The 21516-nt window shown below is 38.0% G+C and overlaps 1 protein-coding gene across 1 annotated transcript in view; it reads left to right on the top strand.

The window, feature by feature from the left end:
* The window catches only part of gpc5a (glypican 5a), a 200628-nt gene that overhangs the window by 14471 nt on the left and 164641 nt on the right, over window positions 1–21516 (top strand). Inside the window, exons 3-5 of the mRNA XM_028476307.1 lie at window positions 19368–19828; window positions 19899–20132; window positions 21352–21485. Coding sequence (XP_028332108.1) covers window positions 19368–19828; window positions 19899–20132; window positions 21352–21485 — 829 coding nt within the window. The remainder of the gene's footprint in view (window positions 1–19367; window positions 19829–19898; window positions 20133–21351; window positions 21486–21516) is intronic.

Here is a 21516-nt window from a genome sequence, read left to right as displayed (position 1 = left end):
TTCAGAGGTGGGCACATTTGTCGGAAGATTTAATCCCCAACACCAGACTTTTTTTTCCTTCGTCTTACAACCTGACTTCAAGTCTTTTGTGTCTTTTATGGAGAAAGACTCTTTGTCCAGCAGGTCTGCATAGCCTCCCTGTCTGTGTGTTCACTTTTACATAAGGAGTACGAGTGTGTGTGTGTGTGTGTGTGTGTGTGTGTGTGTGTGTGGATATAGCTGTGGGTGTGTCAGCCCTCGCAGAGGCCTTTCCTCAAGATTCCCACAGAATGCTAGCTTGGCTTTGTGATTCAAGGCTGGACAGTTGATCCAGGGGAATGACTGAGGGTGAAAGAAGAATGTGAGGAAGAATGACCGCGCGGAGGAGAGAAAGCTGGGAGGACGCCAGTTTCTATTGAGACTCTTTGCAAAGCGTTTGAAGTCAGAGGATGAGGATTTAGAGGGAAGCAGGATTATTCAGAGTCAAGGCTCTTCAACAATCCCAGTGGTTTTTTGGTGGTGCAAGGAAACAATGTTGTCAGACAAACTGTGCTGTGTTTCCCTCACCGATTGCTGTTTGTTGGTCAGATTAGCTGGTTAGCTAGTTTTTGGTATAATCCCTCCACTGTTTCTTCTCTCTGATATTTAGGCTAATGCTACAAATAGAAAACCTTGCCTGCAAGATGGATTATCCTGGTGTTCACAAACACCAGAAACCATCTTGTGCTGGTTTCAAAATCGAACCGATTTGAACCAGTTGTGGTTTAGAGCGGGATATCCAGGTGTGACGAAGGCAGTAAGCGTCGAAGCAAAACTGGCGCATGCGCAGTTGCGAGGAGAGAACTAGCTGGGCTACCGCTATTAGCATAGCTACGAATCAAAATAGAAAGTGGTCGACGCAGGTGGATGGTTAACGTGCCCTTAACTCACATACTCGTGTTGCAAAAACGGCAAAAGTCACTCAACGACATAATGACCGCAGCATTACTATCCCAAAAATAAGTTTTCGCCAGCGGAGCCTTGTAGCGTCTCTCGCGGCACATGCCGATGATGACGTCATCATTTGTTACCATGTGATTGGCTAAAACAAATCATGCTGGACAGGCGTACGCCCAATCAGCTTCAAGCATTCTGTTCATGTCCCTCCCTGGTTCTGAAAGGATTAGCCAGACACAGACACAGATCCATGTGGAGAACTCGAGTTAGAGGGAGGGGCTACACATCAATCTGGCTCTTACCAGGTTAACGAATAGATTCCATCTTAGATATCAGTTGCAGGACTCTGTTCATGAAAATTATCGCTACAGAATTGGAATATATTTCTAACAAACGTATTTGCGTACTTGCATCCTTTAAATTTGTGGTTCTCAAACTTTTTTGGCTCACGTACCCCCTTTCTCTTATTTCTGAATCCAAGCACCGTCTTTGTCCGACTACAACATTTTGCTTAGAAAACTATTTAAAAACAACTATAAATCATAATGATGGAATAAACGAGTGATAACACACATTGTAAAAAATCTCATTTTGTAAATAAGTGGAAAGAAACACTTTTTAGTGCAGTGGTTCACAACTTTTTTGGATCATGACCCCATTTTGATACTAAGAATTTCTGGCGACCCCAAATAATTTTTTTTTCTAGAATTTGTTTTTGATCATGTTTGAGCTCAGATATATATATATATATATATATATATATATATATATATATATATTTTTACTGCATCATTTTAGTTGAACTAGATTTATATTTCACAAAGTGAAAGTATAGAAATACAGATTGTTTAAGAATGTGTTTTATTTCAAACTAAAACTAAATAATAATTCAACCACATGGGGTCCTGACCCCAAGGTTGAAAAACACTGATTTAGTGGCTCCTGAATAGATTTATTTCTATAGTTTTCATCATTTCCGGTCACCTCACACCAGGGGTGGGACCAGGACTGACACTTTAATTGTTAATTTTCTATTCTCTCTCTCTCATGTACCCGCTGTAGTGCCATTGCGTACCCCCATTTGAGAAACACTGCTTGAAATGAAAGTGCTTTACGCAACAGACACACATTTGCTGTCTGTTTTTTTTCTTTTTTCAAAGTTGTTACAATTTAGTTCGAACTAAAAAACTAAACAATCCTTAAATTTGCCTTAAAGGGAAGATTTCGTAGCATCCTGCGATCCCAACACTTCTTTAAATTCCCAGGACTGTTCCTGGTTTTTCTGAAGTGAACATGAGCATTCAGGCCAACTTGCTGACTTTCCAACAAACAACACAAATTTCCCTCCGCAAACAATGCACTGCATCATAACCCATGCATAGAGATGACCCCTAAAAATAGACACCCCCGTCAGCACTTAGCCTATTCTCCTGTGCACCCGTTTGAAATGGAGATATATGGCTGCTGGCGGTTGACTTGAAGCCATTTTTCTGAATTAGACGACGGAACACACGTCTCCTCTGGAAACAAATGATAGATTTAAAGCAGTTTTTCTTTGTTTAAAACGCATATGTTGTTGACCAGTTTGCTATCAGGAGGGAAATGCATAAGTGCAGTATGTGTGTAGAAAGGATGGCGTTGACACACATTTGTCAGGATGTGAAGTGAATGCTTCATTAAAGCTCTTTTTCTTGAATTTAAACTAATCATCATAAAAAATGAAGATACCCAGTTAAAAAGAAACCAGACTTCATTTGATGTAAATCTGATTTTCTTGCTATAATGGCTTTTCTTTTCTTTTTGAAACAGCAAGCATTAGTCACACACGCGCACACATTCTTTAGGTTGAACTAAAACATAAGTAGTGTCTGTTTTTCCAGCTCTGTATCTGAAAACGTTACATTAGTTGTTTTGAGAAGGCGAATCATTTCCTCTGTCAGTCAGATGGAAGGAAGTATTTCCTAAGTAAGGAAGGAGTCTTTGGGGATTAGCTTGTAGCCGTCTGGGCACTGAAATCCTAAACACGGTCATACTGTCTGCTCCCACTCTCCCCTCTTCCTGTCTTGCTCCCTGACAAAGCGAATGTAATAGTATAGTTATTCTGCTTATCGCTGGGATCCTGGAATGAATGACGTGTTAGTGTTGTTTTTACTGCTGGGGGTCGATGATGTAAATAGTGGGATTAGATTCCTGCATTTAATACTTCTGTCATATTGTTGGCTCCAAAAATGCTCTATCCTAGTAATAAATAAATGATAATGTTGCAATCAATGCTGGGATACTCACTGGTAGAGGTGAAAGTAATGGATTACAAGTAGTCACGTTACTGTAATTGAGTTGCTTTTAAGGGTCTTTATCAGTATCAGTAATATTATTTGTACTTCTAAGAAGTAAGTAAAGTAAGTTGTTACATTTCTACAGCCAACGATTACTGAGTAAAATTATTATTTTTGGTTTTAAAATGATCAATGGACATTGTGAAACTACAAAAAATGAAATAACCAGACAACAATCAAATGCATCACATCCTAGCAACAACCAATCAGATGAAAGGTAATGCACGGCTCCAAAACAGCATTGAATAAAGGTTATTTTCACAGTTTTTAAGTCAATGAACATAGCTATACTTAGAGCCTATTCATTTTTCTATTTGAATTTAATTAATTGATGTTACTTTGTTTAAAAATATAATGCAAGGGAACCGTGGCAAGATTTATTACCAAAAATAAATGTGTGTGTGTGTGTGTGTGTGTGTGTGTGAAAGTAACTAGTAACTTTTACTTTGAGTACTATTTAATTGAGCTACTTTTTACTTGTACTTGAGGATTTTATGTATGAAACACTTTTCAGTCAAGTTACAGTACTTATACTTGAATAGAATATATCAGTACTCTTTACAGCTCTGCTCACTGAAAAGTATTACCAAGGTTGCTTTGTTTTGAGCAGTTCAGTTTTTACTCGTGTTGACAGCAGTTGAACCATGGGACGAGCTAATGCTAGTTAGCATGTTTTAGGGCCTTGGTTTTCCAAAATTGGCTAAAGATTTTCTAAGGACTCGTAACCTTTCGCAGAAAATTGCTGACACATGAGTTAGAAAACAAGACTTTAATGTTCAAACCTTTTCTCAACTGGTTTTCTCTGATGAGTTTAACCTCCAGCAGCTGATTAATAACCACCGTGGTTCGTTCTTTGTTGTTATGTCAAACGGGTGAAGTAAACACTTTCATTATCCATTGAAGCCAAAGTTTCATATCATCTTTTCCACTCTTCATTGATGTAATGTAATTGTGCAGTTGAGTAGAGTAATCACTGGCGTGCTGTGTGCATTATCCTTTCTCGTCAGGCTTATGACGGCCTGTTGGCTCCTTGGCGTTTATCTAACGACTCCCCGAGGCCAGCCACAGGAAAGCCTTAACAGCCTCACACAGAGCCACCTTTGAAAGCTAATGAAAGCTTTATTATGATATCATTACACTCACTCTGACTCTTGGACAAGCTGTAGCCGATTCTCCCCTTTTTTGGTGTGGATTTCTAAAAAACAGTGTGTGTGTTTGTGTGTGGAGCTAAGCCTCGTGTGTGTTTCTACATGAGCAGCATGTATGTGGAGATAATTGACCTTTACATACCAGTTCAACCCCCATGCTCACACACACGGTCACGTATATTTTTAATTTAAGAATAAAAAAAAATCACATCATTTTGGTGCTGTTGGTGCTCAAGATTAATGCAAGCATCACTAATGTTCCCTTTCCTACAAGAAGCACTTAGGCCGCACTCTATCGACCCTCTCTGCTTCTTTTCCTAAACAGCATATTAAAGGTCATGTTCACAGTGGAGCTCTGTGCGCTTTGAAGTGTTTGAGAGCTGCTACAGATCCTCAAATATTGACTTTTGAGTCTTGTGGAGGAAGGAGAGACCAGAGGAAAGGGGCACAGAGGGATTGATGGGGGCACAGCTTCTGCAGAGAAAGAGAGAGAGGTTATTTGTGTTATTTAAAAGAGGAGGCCTGCATTTGCTCTGGCTAATTATTTGTTTGTTAACTGGATGTACAAGAGAGGATCGTGTTTATTGATGTGAAGGAACAAGTATGCAGAGATAAAGGTTCTTGGTAAGCTGATTCTGCAAAAAAAAAGAAGATGGAACTGAATGTATCCAATCTTAGAGGTCCTTTTTCCTTTATTTTTCCTTTCCTTTCTGTCCTGACTTTAAAGACTATTGGTGTTTTTCGACTCATACCATCTCAACTTGACTCACCTCAGCTTTGCTTAGTTTGGGAGCTTCTGTATTGGGTTATTGTACCTCTAACCACTTACTTTTTTTCCTACTTACTCTTCCAAATAGGCTAAGTTGAGCGAACAATGTGACGCGTCAGATGGTGACTTCACCTGAAGCGTCACTCACAAGCGCAACCTAATTTGTTGAGTATTTGACTCTTTCCTTTAATGGAAAAAGTAGTGATCGACCGACTCATCAGTTTAGTTGGCTGATTTTTGCGTGTTTTACGTGTATCGGCATTGGCCGATGCGCGCTGCTGCGTTTGCGATGCGCTTTTTAATACAGAGCGGCTGCCACAAGGAGACAGAGGGTGCAGAGTGCAGATCCCCTCCCCCCACTAGCAGAGCATGAAGGAAGCTCTTCAACCCCAATGGCAAATTTTGAACTTTCAAAGCATCTTTTAACTGTTTAATTTAGCTGACGTTGTTCCGTGGGTCCGTGTTGTTGTCGCAGTTGTATTTAACGAGCAGCTGGCTGGAGGTTTGGCGTGTGTGTGTTTCTCTCTCAGTGGGATACAAACATTACAGCGATATGAGAGCGCTGCGCTGAGAAGGAGAGTTTTTAAAACATGGAGAAGCAGTTTACTACTTGTTTGAATATTTATTCCAGTTAATGTTGATGCAATTTAGAACCAAAACTTGAACAGTTTGTTGCTTAATGCGCATCTGACATCACGTTATTTTCCTCTGCTAATTTATGTTCTGTGGTTGTGTTGGAATGGACTATTATTCATGGTTTCTTTTTGTGTTTAATACTATAATTATAGATCTTTAAACTCAATAATCCTGTGAATAACATTTATCTTCAGTCAGGCCAACTTCTGTCAAAGCTATTTTCAGGACAAGGACGAAAAGTTCTCTTTCATAATATTTCATCAGATGTCTCACTCTATTTTTTACTTGTTCTACATCTCCTGTTTTTATTATTTGTTAAATAATTTTTACTTGGTGTCATTCTACCTCACCTTTGTTAATTTCAATAAATGTTTCTTTTTTTAAATTGAGACTCGTACCATTTGTTATCATCATAGTGTTTTTATGATGTAAATTGAGGGAGCAAAAGTACTATTGGCTCCAAACATCGGCTCAAAAAAATTGGCAGTCCGTATCGGTCATCGGCTATGGCTGATGGAAAAAAATTGGTATTGGCATCGGCCCTAAATCCATATCCCAAATCCCTAGTAAAAAGATTAGGGTGGGTGAAGGGCAGGGCTAGATTTGTTGTTGTGTTTTTTCTTTTGTTGTTGTCTTATTTCGTTTTGCCTTGGTTTCATGGAGGGTCGCAGTGTATCTTTTGTGATTTTGTTTGTCTGTTGGGTGATATAATGAAAAAAAACAAAAAAAAACAAGCGCTACTTACCACTTACCATTATTCCACCACAGCAGCAGTGATTGAACATAAAACAAACACCGCCATCTCAATCTTGTCCTCCATCGATGTATCTTGCTTGTATCCTGTACGGCTGGGTGTTGCCAGGTATCTCGCGATACGATATATCACGATATTTTTGCCCACAATAATGATATTATTATATACATAGATACAGCGATTCTGCGATAATCTATATATCGACTACACTGAATTCATTTCACAGGAATTACAAAACATTGTCAATCAACTTTACATGAATAACAGCCAAGTAAAACAAAGTGTACACTTCACAGTAGCTCTTCTTTGCACGCACGCACGCACGCACGCACACACACACACACACACACACACACACACACACACACACACACACACACACACACACACACAGTGTAAATTTGTAAATAAAGTAAATAAAAAACACGCAAATAATAACATAAATAATAATTTTTTTCCCATCATTTGTGACATGAAATTTATTTCACATTTCTGGATTTCTTTCTACACAAGCTCACATCACATTCTACAAGTTCTCACATTTTGCAACATAACTACCATCCTGCTGCGTCCTCCCCTGAGGAACTCTGAGACCCGTATACGCAGGAGTGTATTTTTGGTCTCAAACAATGACCCTTTTATTGAAACTTAAGGAAAGTCTCTATTCGTACGCTTGCCGTACGGACAACCCCCGGTTGGTATGTTTACCGAAGTACATGTACATAGCGTCTTAGGATTAGGGTTAGGTTGTAACCCTATATCGCAACAATTTTTAGGGTTAGGTTTACGGTTTGGTTTAGTCTTAGTCCCGCGACCTAAACTGGCCAATGGCTGACCTATCACTTGACCTAAACTGGCCAATGATGGGCGCTGCGTACGGATAGAATGTCGGTTTATTGATACGGCAACCGTACGGATAGCCACTGTAGGGCTGGGCGATATGGCCTTTTATAAATACCGTGATATTTTTAGGCCATGTCACGATACACGATATATATCTCGATATTTTGCATTACCCTTGAATTAACACTTTGATGCACAAAATCACACCAGTATGATGATTCTATATGTCTACATTAAAACATTCTTGATCATACTGCATTAATATATGCCAATTTTAAACTTTCATGCAAAAAAGGGGATATCACAACTAAGTCAAAGTTGACATAACTGTATTTATTAAACAGTGAGTGGCTCAAACATAAAATTGTCAACAGAAAGTGCACGTTCTGTGCAAAATTGTCACAGAGACATTTCAAAACAAGACATTAGTGCAGGATGCAACTCACATGGCATTTCAAAACACAAAATTAAAGTGCACTTTTTGTACATAATGCCACTACAATATTTTAAAACAAATAGTGCCCTTTTGTGCATGTTGTCATTAAGATGACATTTCAAAACAACATTAAATTTAAGTGCACCTTTTGTGCATAATTCCACTAAGATATTTAAAAAAAAAAAAAAAAAAAAATCAAAAAAAAAAAAAAAAAAAAAAAAGTCCGCGAGTTTAACGGTATGGTCATTTTCACCACCGCACAGACTACAAGCTGCGATATATCGAGTATATTCGATATATCGCCCAGCTCTAAGCCACTGCCAAACTTAAAACCGAGAGCTAAAGGGAAACCTTTTTAGCTTTCCTCAGGAATACATTTTCTCTTTTATCTGAAGGTTGTTGTTGTGTTTGGAGCTGCTGATGTGCTGCAAAGACAACATATTGATAACCCAAAGGGTTCGAGTTGAGGGGTTCTACATTTTGATTGTTTTGATTGTCTCTCCTCACTAACACATCTCAGTTTGACTTGATGGTTTGTATGTAAACATTCACAGGTAGCAGTGCTGTGCTAACACATGCTTTTTGAGCCAATTTCTTGCTAAACTGGAGCGTTCTTCCAAGCTGCTGGTTTGTTTGGGCATCTTCAGGCAGACTGACTCAGTGGATGATCTGTTTTCCTGTCACTCTTGTTTATTTTCATGTCTGAGCAAACGGATACGAGTGTCTAACACGTTCCACGTTGTTGCGTTATACCTGAGAAGCTCAGTGATGTGTTGCATGCTAATTAGACTCTTTCTTCGTCTCCTGTTAAACCACTCGAGTAAGACTTTGACAGTTTAAAACAAACCAGTACATTTTTAGTTTGAACTGTAATCCAAACTCTGACAATCCTGCAATTTGTCGATTTAAATGAATCTGTGCTTTATTTAGTACAATGGTACCCAGACTTTCTCAGTCCTGTACCGTACCCTTCAGACATGTAACCTGAAGCCATGTACCAACTACTCCTGCACAATAATGTAATGTCATATATAATGTAGCCCGACAGTGAAATTGGTCTCAGAATTTTAACTTGAGAAATAATATATAATAATAAAAATGTAAAAAATCTGTAAGCACACAATAAAACATCTTATTCAGAATTATCAGACTTATTTATTCTATTAGTTTACTGGCATTTTCAGTGAGAAACAAACTTTATTTATTTATTTCTTTTTGGCAAAAATAAATCTACCAAACATTTGTTGATTGAACATATAGCAGTAATACAACATCACCCTGGAACTGTGAAATACAAATCGCTACACCTTTAATGAGAAGGGTGAGGTTGAGAGGATGCACGAACTCAGCAATGTTTGGATGAATTTGAGAGAGTCTGAATCTTTAATTGTTCTCCAAGCAAAGTCTTGTTCTATATTTTGTTTTCATGTTTGTCAAAGCTGAAGATCCTCTTTCACAAAGCAAAGGGCATCGAAGATGTTTGGTTAGCACGAAGCAATGTAACCAGGGGTGGACTGGGACAATAATTCAGCCCTGGCATTTTCTGTCCAGACCAGCCCACTACATTACTAGTTGTTAATAAGTCAGTGTTGCTCAACATGTGGCTTATGTTTTAATTTGAATTATTATTCCTCCAGAAAACCTTAAAAGGGGGACACTTTTTAATCTCTTTTTACCTACTGTATATTCTTTGGCCATTTTGCAACTTTCTTTGTCCAATTTTGCCATTTGCCATTTTTATCCAATTTTTGTCCTTTATGTTTTTTGGCCACTTTTAATCCAAATAAGCTATAAATACCAATAAACATCACTTGTTTCCTTTTTCCCCTACACTTTGCCTTTTTGTTGCCCTTTTTCATTATTGTTTGCCACATTTTGCCCATTTCAGCCATCCTTTGCCTTTACATACCACCTGGTTCCTTTTTATTTGACCATTTTTTGGCCACATTGGCTGCTTTTGGCCTAATTTAGTCACTTTACACTTTTTTCTTGTCATGTTTTTTGCCATTTTTGAACCATGTTTGCCCACCTGTTACCAGGTCTGCCTCCACTCGCTTGTCACAAAAACAAAAACAAAAAAAAGGTCGACGGCCCACCGGGACGATGGTTGGACGATGCAGACGGCCTGCCCACCCTTGAATGTAGCTCTTGTCAGGCTTTTAGTACTAGAGGGTACTAATCTTATAGAGGCCAATGTGTAATTTATGGTAATGTACGAAGGCTCCTGACTGTAGATTTTTATTCTAGTTTTCAATGTCACGCTGTTTCTAATTGTTCTTCACGTAGCCCCTTTTACAATTTGCGTACCCCTGGAGGTACTCGTACCCCACTTTGGGAACCTAGGATTTAGTACAATGTGTGACGAAGCTTCCTGCTGAAAGTTGATAGTAAATATGGTAATTAAAGGTTGAATCCTCATTTTCAGAGCATCCTCTGTTCGCTTCTGGTAGCGAGTGCATTCTGGAAAATTTCATGCTTCTCACATTGTAGTTTGAGTATAAGGCTTTCCTTTGCTTGTTATTTTCCAGACTGTGTCTTATCTTTTGCCATGTGTGTGTATTTAGAAATCATGTCCAACTGTTCCTTTAGGAACATCTTAACTAAGTAGTAACTTAGTTTAGACCTTTTCGTTCAAACTAAGTTGCTACCGGTACTTAGTAGGGGTGTAATGAATCTGAAGATACAATACGATTCACGATTTGCATGTCACATTTGTAATACTAAGCAATACGATATACTGTACATCATATTGCTTAGTATTACAAATTTCACCTTTACAAGTACAGAATGGCATGAAATACAACTGATTTCATTTTTTTAAACTAGTGAGAACAGGTAAATGCCAACTAACTGTAATTCAAGTACCAATATCAAAAACAAGTGGTATGCTTATCAAACTGTCAAATTTAAATTTTTTAAAAAGTTCAACTTTTGCTTCTACAACAGATTCTGGTTCTGTCAAGTTTTTAAATTATTAAAAAAAAAAAAGTAACCACATACATCTATAAAGTATGTTTTATGAAAATAAAGTGCAATCAACTTCCATGATAAAATGCATTGAGGAGTGAAGTAGTTTAACAAGGTCTGATGTGGTTCACTGACAGCTAGTGACATTTACGTGCTATGCATATGTTAGTGCAATTAATGTTTTTTTTTTTAGTTAAAAAACACGATTTAAAAAAATCACTTTGTAAATTTTTTGGATCGATGTGATAATCGCATGGTGAAGTATTGCAATATATCGCACCCTTACACCCTTAGTACTTAGCCTTGTTTATTTACATTGTTTATTGACTTTTGAGTTTCGCTATCATTTTTGTTTTGCCGTCTTGTTTGCGAACATTTTCAGCCATCAGACCCTGTTGTGGAACAACGATAAGTATTACCGCTCCCTTTTCATCCTCTAATGATCCTCAATGAAGACATAGCTGTCTGTTGACTGCACAGACTGTGCCACGCTGGAAGACATTGAATTTAATTGTGGGCTTTTTGCTCAACAATGAGTCGCTACTGACTCATCCTCTGTGGATGGAGAATGGCCTTTTCTGCAGCCTATCACATGTCACAAGGCTCCTCTGTTGTGGCAGCGGCCATTCACAGAGGATGAATCACGTTAATGAAAGCCATCCTTGGGTGGCTCGCCAGCGTTTCTGTGGTCAGCTGGTGGCCTTTGAGCAGTCCAGACACTGAAAACGCGGCTAACATCAAAGAGAATAGCTGATATTGATGTTCTCTGTTTACCTGTAACATTTATGGATGCGTGGCATTGTGTCATGCACACACTGTGAGAGCCGTGCCTCTGCCCATTCTACCTGTAAATAAAGCGGGTCTATATTAATATCTTGGTGACTGATTTTTTTTCATAATGACATGTTAGTGAATGCACACACTCATGTACACAGAAGCAAAGTCCTGTTGACCTCATACATTGTTTTTTTTTTCCAGCCAACACAGCCTCCACTTTAATTCACACATTCATTCAATCAGGTAAAACTTTCAAAATAAAGGCCTTTCAAAATGCTTCGGCCAATCGGGTTTAGGAACCAATCACATTGACCTGATTGGCCTAGGCCTACAGAAAGGCTTTTATTTATGTGAAGAAAACATTTTAAGGTTGAACTGATTAATAAATATTTTGTAAACGTCATTTCACGGTTTTTTTTTCACATTAAAAAATTGTTTTAGCATGTTTGACAAATTTTCTTATTTAAATTTTTTCAATCCAAAACAAAATATTTATGCTGATTAGCTTCCTTATGAAGCTAATAAATTAAGCGAATGAGCCAATTGTCGTTATTAGTAAATGTAGCAAACTTGTGTTCTTTCCTTTGAAAAAAATGGATATTTTACAAATTTACTCATATTGATTTTTCTAAATTCATGGCAAAAGTATTTACGCTAATTAGCTTGATTAGCTTCATTGGCTAATAAAGCTAAAAGGCTAAGTAATCAGATTGGCTAATGGAGCTAACCTTTGTTTTCATTTCAAACATTTTTGTTGGATATTTTAAGCATTTTCTTGTTACAGTACGATTAACTAATGATGCTAACGCAGGGTTTCTCTTTCAAAAAATCCAATTCTCCCTCACAAGTCTAATGATTTTGACAGTTTTTGTGACGAATGAAGATAACGCATGTCTCCTCCGTTTTTCCCGCCCCCACTCCAGGCTCCTCCCCATCCTCTCTCTGAGTCCACCCCCTTTAACCAGCTACACAGTACAGTGTTTTTCAACCTTGTGGTCATTAAAATGTCTAGTAAAATGTCTTGATAAAAAAATACACTGATTAAATGCATATTTATGTATTTTTAAAATGTATTATTATTATTGTTTAATTATTATTCTTTACCACACACAGTCTCAAACAAAAGTATCCTATACTTTCACTTTTGCAAACATAGTTCTAGTTCAAATAAAATGCAGTAAAAATATATCTGAGCTGGCGCATGTGTGCACGAATAACAAAGATGTATAACAAGCATGATAAAAAAAACTAATTCTAGAGAAAAATACTTGCTAGGGTCGTCAGAAATTTGTGATATAAAAATGGGGTCATGACCTGAAAAAGGTTGGAAACCACTGACCTCGTAGATCAGCATGTGAAATTCATCTTTAATGATTTAAATATGTGAATGAATACATAGGTTTGTACATTATATGTAACAAACAAGCAGTGACGGTGGTGGGAGAGCCACAAACAGAACTATAAAACCATTACCAGTTAATCATTAACACCAGTTTATTGGTTTCTGTTGCTGCTTTATTTACCAAGTAGATATGATATGATGGAAAAACAAGAGATTTGCTTGAACGTGGCTGTTTTGTTATATTTAATCTTGACATCAGCTTTATTTTAGACAACATATTTGACTCAGGTGCAACCAGGGGGGGAAATAACTTGAGAAAAACTTGTAATCACTTGTTGCATTGACTCCTAAGCCCAACAAACTCCCCAGCAACACGTTAGTATGTGCACAGTGAAGGTCTCCCTCTGCTGGTGCAAGCAGCATAAAGCATTTAATATGCTTCAAAATATTTTTTATTTCGCTTATACCATTTATTACTATCAGACTATTAAAGATGAAGGCTAACTTATTTTGTCATCACTTTAGGTTGCTGATTTGAAATAAATAAATACTAAACTAATATTGTTTCTAATGATTTATTTCTGTTTTTAAAGCGCTTTTTGTTTGTTTTTTTTATGTATAAAAAGTTAGATACAATAAAGCTTTGATTATTATAATTTGGCCTTTGTGTCTAAATCTGGTAAATGTTTATATTTTCTACCAGACCCTGGGTTGTAACTCGTCGTCCAATGAGCCACTGTCACAGTTAATTTGATCATAATTTACATTACAAGTATTAGAATTGCTGCAATTATGGAAATAGAACAGAAAATTCGGTTAACATCTTAAAAGCTTCTTAGATGTGCAAATATCTCAAGGGAGGAATTCGGCAAAATTAGCTTTGTGATTTGTATTTAATGGCCAAAAAGCTTTTCAACACTAACTGTTTGTATATCAGAGATGGAAAAACATGAAGCTTAATTAATGGCTTCACAGCCGATTCAGAATAACGCACAGGATGCATCATTGGTTATAGAAAAATGAATGATTAAATTATCATTATTCATCTGACATTATTGCGTACTGTTGTCTTATCTTCTGCGTCTACAAGAACAGAAACAAAAAAAAAAAAAGCAGGAAAAACCAAAACAATCAGAGTAAAACACGTACACGTTCACTTCTGTGGTCATGATTTAACATATTCTTCGACAGCCAAAACAAGCTATTGTCAACAGAAAAGCTGTGCGTTTTCTAGCATGAGATCTAAACATACAATTACAGTTATGTCACTACTCAGTATCATTGTTACGCACCGCTCTACTCAGCAGCCCCATTGTTAACATCTTTACGTGTATGATGTTTCCTCTGAAACACTAGTTTTACAAGCAGATTTAACATTTCTATGCAAATGTTTTCATGCCCAGTTGTTATACTCTATACCAGGGTTTCTCAAATGGGGGTACGTGTATCCCTCGTGATGGCACTATATCATATAGAGATAGGCAAGGCAAGGCAAATTTATTTGTATAGCGCATTTCATACTCAAGGCAATTCAATGTGCTTTACATGATAAAACATTCAATTGTTTAAAATCAATAAGAACATTTAAAATCATCAGTAAAATCAATTAAAATCATCAGTAAAATCATCAGTAAAATCATCATGACATCAACAACATGATAGTGTAAGATAGTGTAAAATGAACAAATGTGAGCATGAACAATATGGGTTTTATAATGTTATTTTTAGTTAAAAATGATAATCATAATTATGATGATGGAAATTATTTTGACTGAAACTGAAAATACAACAGTCAGTCTTGGTCCCACACCAGGTGGGAGATGACCGGAAATGATAAAAACTATATAAATACATCTATTCTGGAGGCACTAAATCAGCGTTTTTCAACCTTGGGGTCGTGACCCCATGTGGGGTTGTCTGGAATTTAAATGGGTTTGCCTGAAATGTCTAGTAATTGTTAAAAAAAAAAAACAACTGTTAAAATTGTATTCTTTAAATTTAAAACAAGACACAATCTTAACTGTATTTTATACTTTCACTTTCTCAAATATAAATCTATTTAAAATCAAATGCACTACAAATACAGTATATCTGAGCTGGTGCCACTTGGCACTAATCCTGGCTACTTCTGTATTTGTAACACAGTAAAATGAACATGATCAAAAACTAATTCTAGAAGAAAAAAAGTGTCTTTGGGGTCACCTGAAAATGGGGTCACGATTCAAAAAAAAGCTGGGAACCATTGTGCTAAATGCTTGTTCATGTGGATCTTGTTGGGTTCTTTCTTTCCTACTATGGACTTTATTTTTCTTGTTAAGCGCTTTGAGATTACTTTGATGTAATTTGCACTATATAAATAAAGTTGAATTGAATTGAAATAAATACTGTTTAATTCCACTTATTTATTTACTGGTATTCTGAGTCAAATGTTGTAGTCGGACAAAGGATTAAAAAATTAGAGTCTGAGAACCACTGCTCTATACTAGACATTTCTGCAGAGGTGTTGGAGCAGGAAGCCCTGGGGTGTGACATTCCTGGTCGAAGACATTTATGCAGACATCTCGCACATACATGCTGGACTAATGCAATGAGTTATGAAAACATTAAGACATAAGGACCATTTAAAACACACCTACAGTATATGGCTTAAGATCACGTCTGTTTTTGGCTGGACGAGCACAGGTTTACAGTGCGGGAGACCTGAGATTTCATCATGCGTATGGTCGGATGGTTGTGTTGCACTTCATAATTTGTGACTTATTTCACTTGGCGGTGGCCATTGTTTGCACTTGAAGCTGTTGGCCTGACTGAATGTGGGCGTCAGAGCTGCAGTATTGGTGTTTGTTCCTAACGTAATAGGTTCTGGGGAGGACCCTCACTCCATCAAAGTAATTAACTGTTACTTTTCTACAATAGTTTATTTTCATATCCGTTTTTATTTTAAATTGTACATTGCAGTACCATATAGTCATGGGTTTCTTTCTATTTTACATTTGAAACTCAAGTTTGGTGATTTGAGGGGCCAAGTAGCACAAAACATTGCAAGCTTTATATATAAATATACATTTCAAATGTTAAAACTCACATTCGTCCTCATTCTCAGCAATACTGAACAATTTATGACTAAACTGAATCTTTTCATAATTCATAATCATTACACCTGAAGATGCATTTATGCACAACATATAATTACATACCTGTTTATTCACATATTGTCTGAAAGTGTTAACAGAGCAGATGTTTGTACTGTGATAAAGAGCAAGTGCGAACTACTGTAAACAGAACTGCTGTTACCACTGTGATGCTTGTTTTGTATATACAATTTACACCATATAAAGATGTTTAATGCAAGTAAAAAAAAAAGAATACATGTATATACATGTGAATGTGAAAATATCAATTACCACCAAAGAAAAGAACGGCTTTTTGTTTGACTTTTGTATTTAAGTTAGTTAATTATTGCATATGTTCTTTGTGCCGTAAATTTCAAAGCTTTTTTCTGGAAAAAAGGTTAATGAACGCATATAGTATCACCCTCATATTTAAAGGTACGCTTTGATATCTCTCCTAAAAACATTGAAGATCTTCTGTGTTCTCCGTATTCTGCTGTTTTATGCTCTTTTTCTACATTTTGCTCTGAGGGATATATACTGTACATCCTCAGGCTAACCCAGAAGCATCGCTGATGGACACAGATTCCAAGTGCGAGGCTTCTACATGCTCCATTTTCAGTGGAAAAAAAACCCCACTATTCATGACCCTGCTTGAATGGTGGCATAGTTTAGACAGCAGAATCCTGTAGTGTCATGCACCCATGATGAGAACTTGAATAATGTTGAACGGCGTGATGTGATGTAGGCTAATAATCGACGTCCTAGGAAGCTCCTGAGAGCAGTGGTCAGATGTAATGGAGATAAATGTGTTTACCGCACAGGTTCTGGTGATGTGGTTTGACAGGTGGGATTCATTAACTCCATAATCTAATGTGGCGAGCCCCCCCCCTCCCCCCTCTCTGAAGCATGTGCTGTAATCCCTGTGGGAGCTTTTACTCTTCTGCCTGCCTGGCTTTATGCACCTGAGGGCTGTAATAACCACCAAGTGTGCTGCTTGAGCACATATTTCTTTTTCTGGGCATTTCTCTGCTCGTGTGTGTGTGTGTGCCGCCTGCTACCCACCCAAACACACACAACACACACACTCACACACACACACTCTCACCTCTCCTTCACAGCTGCCACTCTTCTAGTCTGTACTCTTTCTAACACATTCCTGCTCCGTTTCTTTTTTTACACTCTGACCGTATTGCGTCTTGTATAAAGCACGTCGTCTTCTTCTCTTATTTTCACTCACGCACACGTAAATACTCATCTGTCAATCTCAGCAGATCTCTCTAGACTTGTCGCAACTGTGAAACATCAGACCTGTCAGCACATTCAGTTCCTGGCACTTAAGTGTTTTAATGTTGCCGCAGGACAGACATGGTGCGCCTATGGGCAGGCCAGACCTCTCTCTGCTCCCACTCACCGGGGGTGGGGGGGGCTTTTCGGTCAATCTTTCCACATCACTGCCTATCATACAGTATTGGCCTGCTTAAAAGCCCTCATCGCACTGGTTATTTCTCAGCCTTGAGGAATTCACCCTCGATATTGCCTCACAACTCATGACAAGCACATGATGGGAGAGTGGCCATGGCTCAGCTATTAGCTGAGGGAAAGACAGGAAAAAAAAGGGGGAAAACGTTGTGAAGTTTTTGGACCAATGAGATCTGATTATGTAATTGATAATGTGCTTTGGTTGCTCTATAACAGACATGGTCAAACGCTGGCCCCAGGAATGACATGCGGCAACAACAGAAACGCACAAAGTGACACCATAAATACACCAAATGACAACAAAAATGCACAATAAGACGACAAAACCCACAAAATCAGAGAATAGCACTCAAAATGACTCAAAATTTACAAAAAAATTGCTTTTTTTTCCATTGGTTAGCTTCTAAATGCTGACTTCTCATAATGTGGCTCTCAGATCAGACAATCTCATTTTGTGGCCCCTGCTGTAATAAAAGTTTCCCATTTCTGCTCTATAATATCTGGCTAAATATTAGATGAAAAAGCCACAGTCGTCTGGACAATAATTGTACTTAAGACAATCATTTGAATATTTTTTTTCCGCCTTACAATTAACATTAAATATTACCAGTTCCCTAAACACATGCAGTTCCTCTAGCACGACCAAATGACCCTTAAACCTCTCAGGCTCTTTTGTTAGAGAAGCTTTTAAAAATGAAAGTTAAAAATCAGTCAATGATGCTAAAGTCTATGACATTAAAACACTAATGCTAAGCCCCAGGGCTCTAACAAACAAGTTGTAAAAATGAATATTTGGACCTCATTGATCAAAGCACTGATAAGAGTTTTACTTGTCGTAGGAGCCATGATTTATTTCTGAGCTGCCTCCATATAATATGTTTAGCATCTACCTGACCCGTACATGGGCGGGGCATGCAGGTTATTTAGGTTGCCATGGTGATTGCACAGGTGTGGTCAATCAGGAAGAAACAATTCACTCTTGTGAATGGGTTTTTCTGTATTCAGTTTTACTGGACATTTTTGTTTTCACAATCCCCTGTTTATTTTCCAGGATTAAAGAGCAAATAATACCAAAACACCAACGGACTATTTTCATATTTTCTTAAACAACCAAGTACCTGTCAAAACAACAATCCCTGCGCCACCAGAGGTGGATAAAGCTAAAGGATGTGGACGCTTCACTCGTGGAGGAATAAATGCACGTGTTGTTGTGTCTGTTATGTCAGCATCTCCATTAGCCTGCTTTTAACACTGAATCCTCTAGATGTACTCGAACTATTAGAAAACCTTCAACATTTGGTTTGAATACAAACGGAGAAATTAAATCTGTCATTCCTGCTTTGTTTCTGCAACCTCCGCTTCTTGCCTGCTGTTTTCATTATTTGATAAAAAAAAAAAAAAAAAAAAAACGAGTTGATTTATTAAAAGATTATAAATGCTGTGGCTTTATTTCCATGTGATCACAGCAGTTTTCACTTTAATGTCCCTGAGCTTCATTCTTTCTATTTATCTTTCTCAGCTCAACTTTTGATTAGGGAACAAATTACTTTCCCGCTCTTATTCTCTTCTCGGTAAAGACGCAGGGAGCTGCAGCCCCTGCTGGGAACCCTGGGGACTCTCTTTCTTCTCTTTTCTCTCTTTCCTCTTTATTCAGGGCTAATGGAAGTGCTAGCTCTGTAAGAGAACTCTATTGTGTATGTGGCACTGTAATTCTTTTTATTACTTGTTTTTCTCTCAGCGTCTCAGTGAGCAGTCAGGGCGACCTAACTTTGAAGAGGGTGATGTGTTAAAGTGATAGCAGCGTCTGAGTTATTTCATCCAGAGTTTTCTCTGTTCTGTGTTCGTCTCACAGAGACCTTTGAGGCGCTGATGCGGCTGGCGGAGAACCAAACCCACGCTGTCTTTCAGGAGTCCTATCGCAGCATGGCTGACGAGGGCAGGGGTATTGTTCAGGAACTCTTCACCGACATCAACCTCTTCTTGCTGGGATCCGAGCTCAATATTGACGAGTTAGTGCAGCGTTTCTTCGACGCCCTCTTTCCACTGGTATACAATCACCTGATTAACCCCGGCCTCAGCGGCATATCACCAGGCTATTCTGAATGTGTGAGGTCAATAAGCCGTGAGGTGAGGCCTTTCAGCAGGACGCCCAGTAGCCTGGCTGACTATATTGGACGTGCAGGGGTTTCTGGAAAGCTGCTGCTTCAGGCCCTGCACCTAGGCATCGAGGTCATCAATACTACAGACCACCTACAGCTGAGTCGGGAGTGCAGGAGGGCACTGCTTAAGATGCACTACTGCCCTCATTGTCAGGTATGAATGAAGGGTTCAGAAACAAAGGTTTGATTGGAATGGCTGCTCTGACCTCTGACTTTATTATCAGGGCTTAACGCAGACCAAACCCTGCATGGGCTACTGCCTCAACGTCATGCGTGGCTGTTTGGCCAGCATGGCCGAGATCGACGCCCACTGGAGGGAGTTCGTCAGGTCACTCGAGGGCCTGTCGGAGAGGATGCACGGACCACAGGATTTGGAACAAGTGCTTTTGGGAGTTCACACGATGCTTCGTGATGCCATTAGCAATGCTCAAAAAAATGGACCCCACCTCTCAACACAGGTTAGAATCGCAAAAGTCATCTGAAATGCTGCACAAGCACATTTTAGAGCCTTAATACTAATATTTTTTTTTGATTCTCAAAAATAAGTTTTGCTTATAGATCTCCATGACAGAGAAAAATAAGATAAAGATAAAGCTGCACCACACAAACCATGCTCAGAAAATGATGCTATCAATAGACCCTAGGTCAACAAATGTTTGGTAGATTTATTTTTCCAAAAAAAAAAAAAATTGTTTCTCACTGAAAATGCCAGTATATGGCTAATTAATAAAATAAAGTGAAGTGACCTAGTGATACTTCTAAATAAGATTTTTTATTGTGTCCTTACAGATTATTATTTATTTATTTTTATTATATATTATTCCTTAACAGGATAGGTAAAACTCAGGGACAACTTTTACTGTAGAACGACATTGTATATTATATTGCATTATCATGTTTTCTAAGTGTGCAGGGTACATGGCTTCAGATTAAATGTCTGAATGGGTACATGACTCAAAAGTTTAGAAACCACTGCTTTAGACATAACCAATGCTGATTTGTGCAATATGGGGAAAAAAAGCTATGGTTTTGAGCTTAACACCTGATTTAAATATTTTTTATTAATCATTATGAATACATTAGTATGAGTTGCGATTGTGACTTATGTTTAGCTGAATGTGATATTGCTGAATTACATATTGTTTTCTTATTCTCCTATTTGGACTTTATGACTCCATCTTGTGGTCGACTAGAGTGACTGCTGCTCCATTCATGAATTGAATCCCCTTTCACTCAAACTGCTAGCATCCCTTGAGAATAAGTACAGAAAAAGATAGCAGCTCGGAGAAAGAAAGGAAAGAAGAAGAGAGAAAAAAGAAAAAGGTGTCACTCTAAAAAAAAAAAAAACTCCAATAAAAATTAAATTTAAAAAAAAGGACCTTGAACTAAATTTAGGAGAATGGTTCCTACCAAAAAACCACAGGTGAAAGTTACAAATTGAAAACCAAATCAGGGGGAGAATTAGCATTTCCAGATTTAGAGACATATTTCAAAGTAGCCCAAGTGAAGTCAGTTTACATTTTTATTGTTAGACTGGTACAACACACAGGTCCTATGTTAGATTGGTTGTTATTAGGTCAATGTGTGTCTCGTGCCATCAGAGTTTATACAATAAATTATGTTATAAAATGATTGTTCTTCTTATACCTGAATTTGTGTCCTGATGATGATGAACAGGTGTACAAACTGTGTGGCCCACCCAGCAGGACGTCTGCACAGTGGGTCAGCAACCAGCACAGCAGCAGAAGTGAGTCTCTCCCACTGAAAGCTCCAGTCAGGCAGTACGAGGACTCTCTGGCAGTCAGGAGACGGTAAGTGAGACTCGCTTAGAACCAAGTATCC

This window comes from Gouania willdenowi, chromosome 3 (assembly GCF_900634775.1).
Source record: "Gouania willdenowi chromosome 3, fGouWil2.1, whole genome shotgun sequence".
Taxonomy (NCBI): domain Eukaryota; kingdom Metazoa; phylum Chordata; class Actinopteri; order Blenniiformes; family Gobiesocidae; genus Gouania; species Gouania willdenowi.
This window is presented reverse-complemented; position numbering and strand designations above follow the sequence as displayed.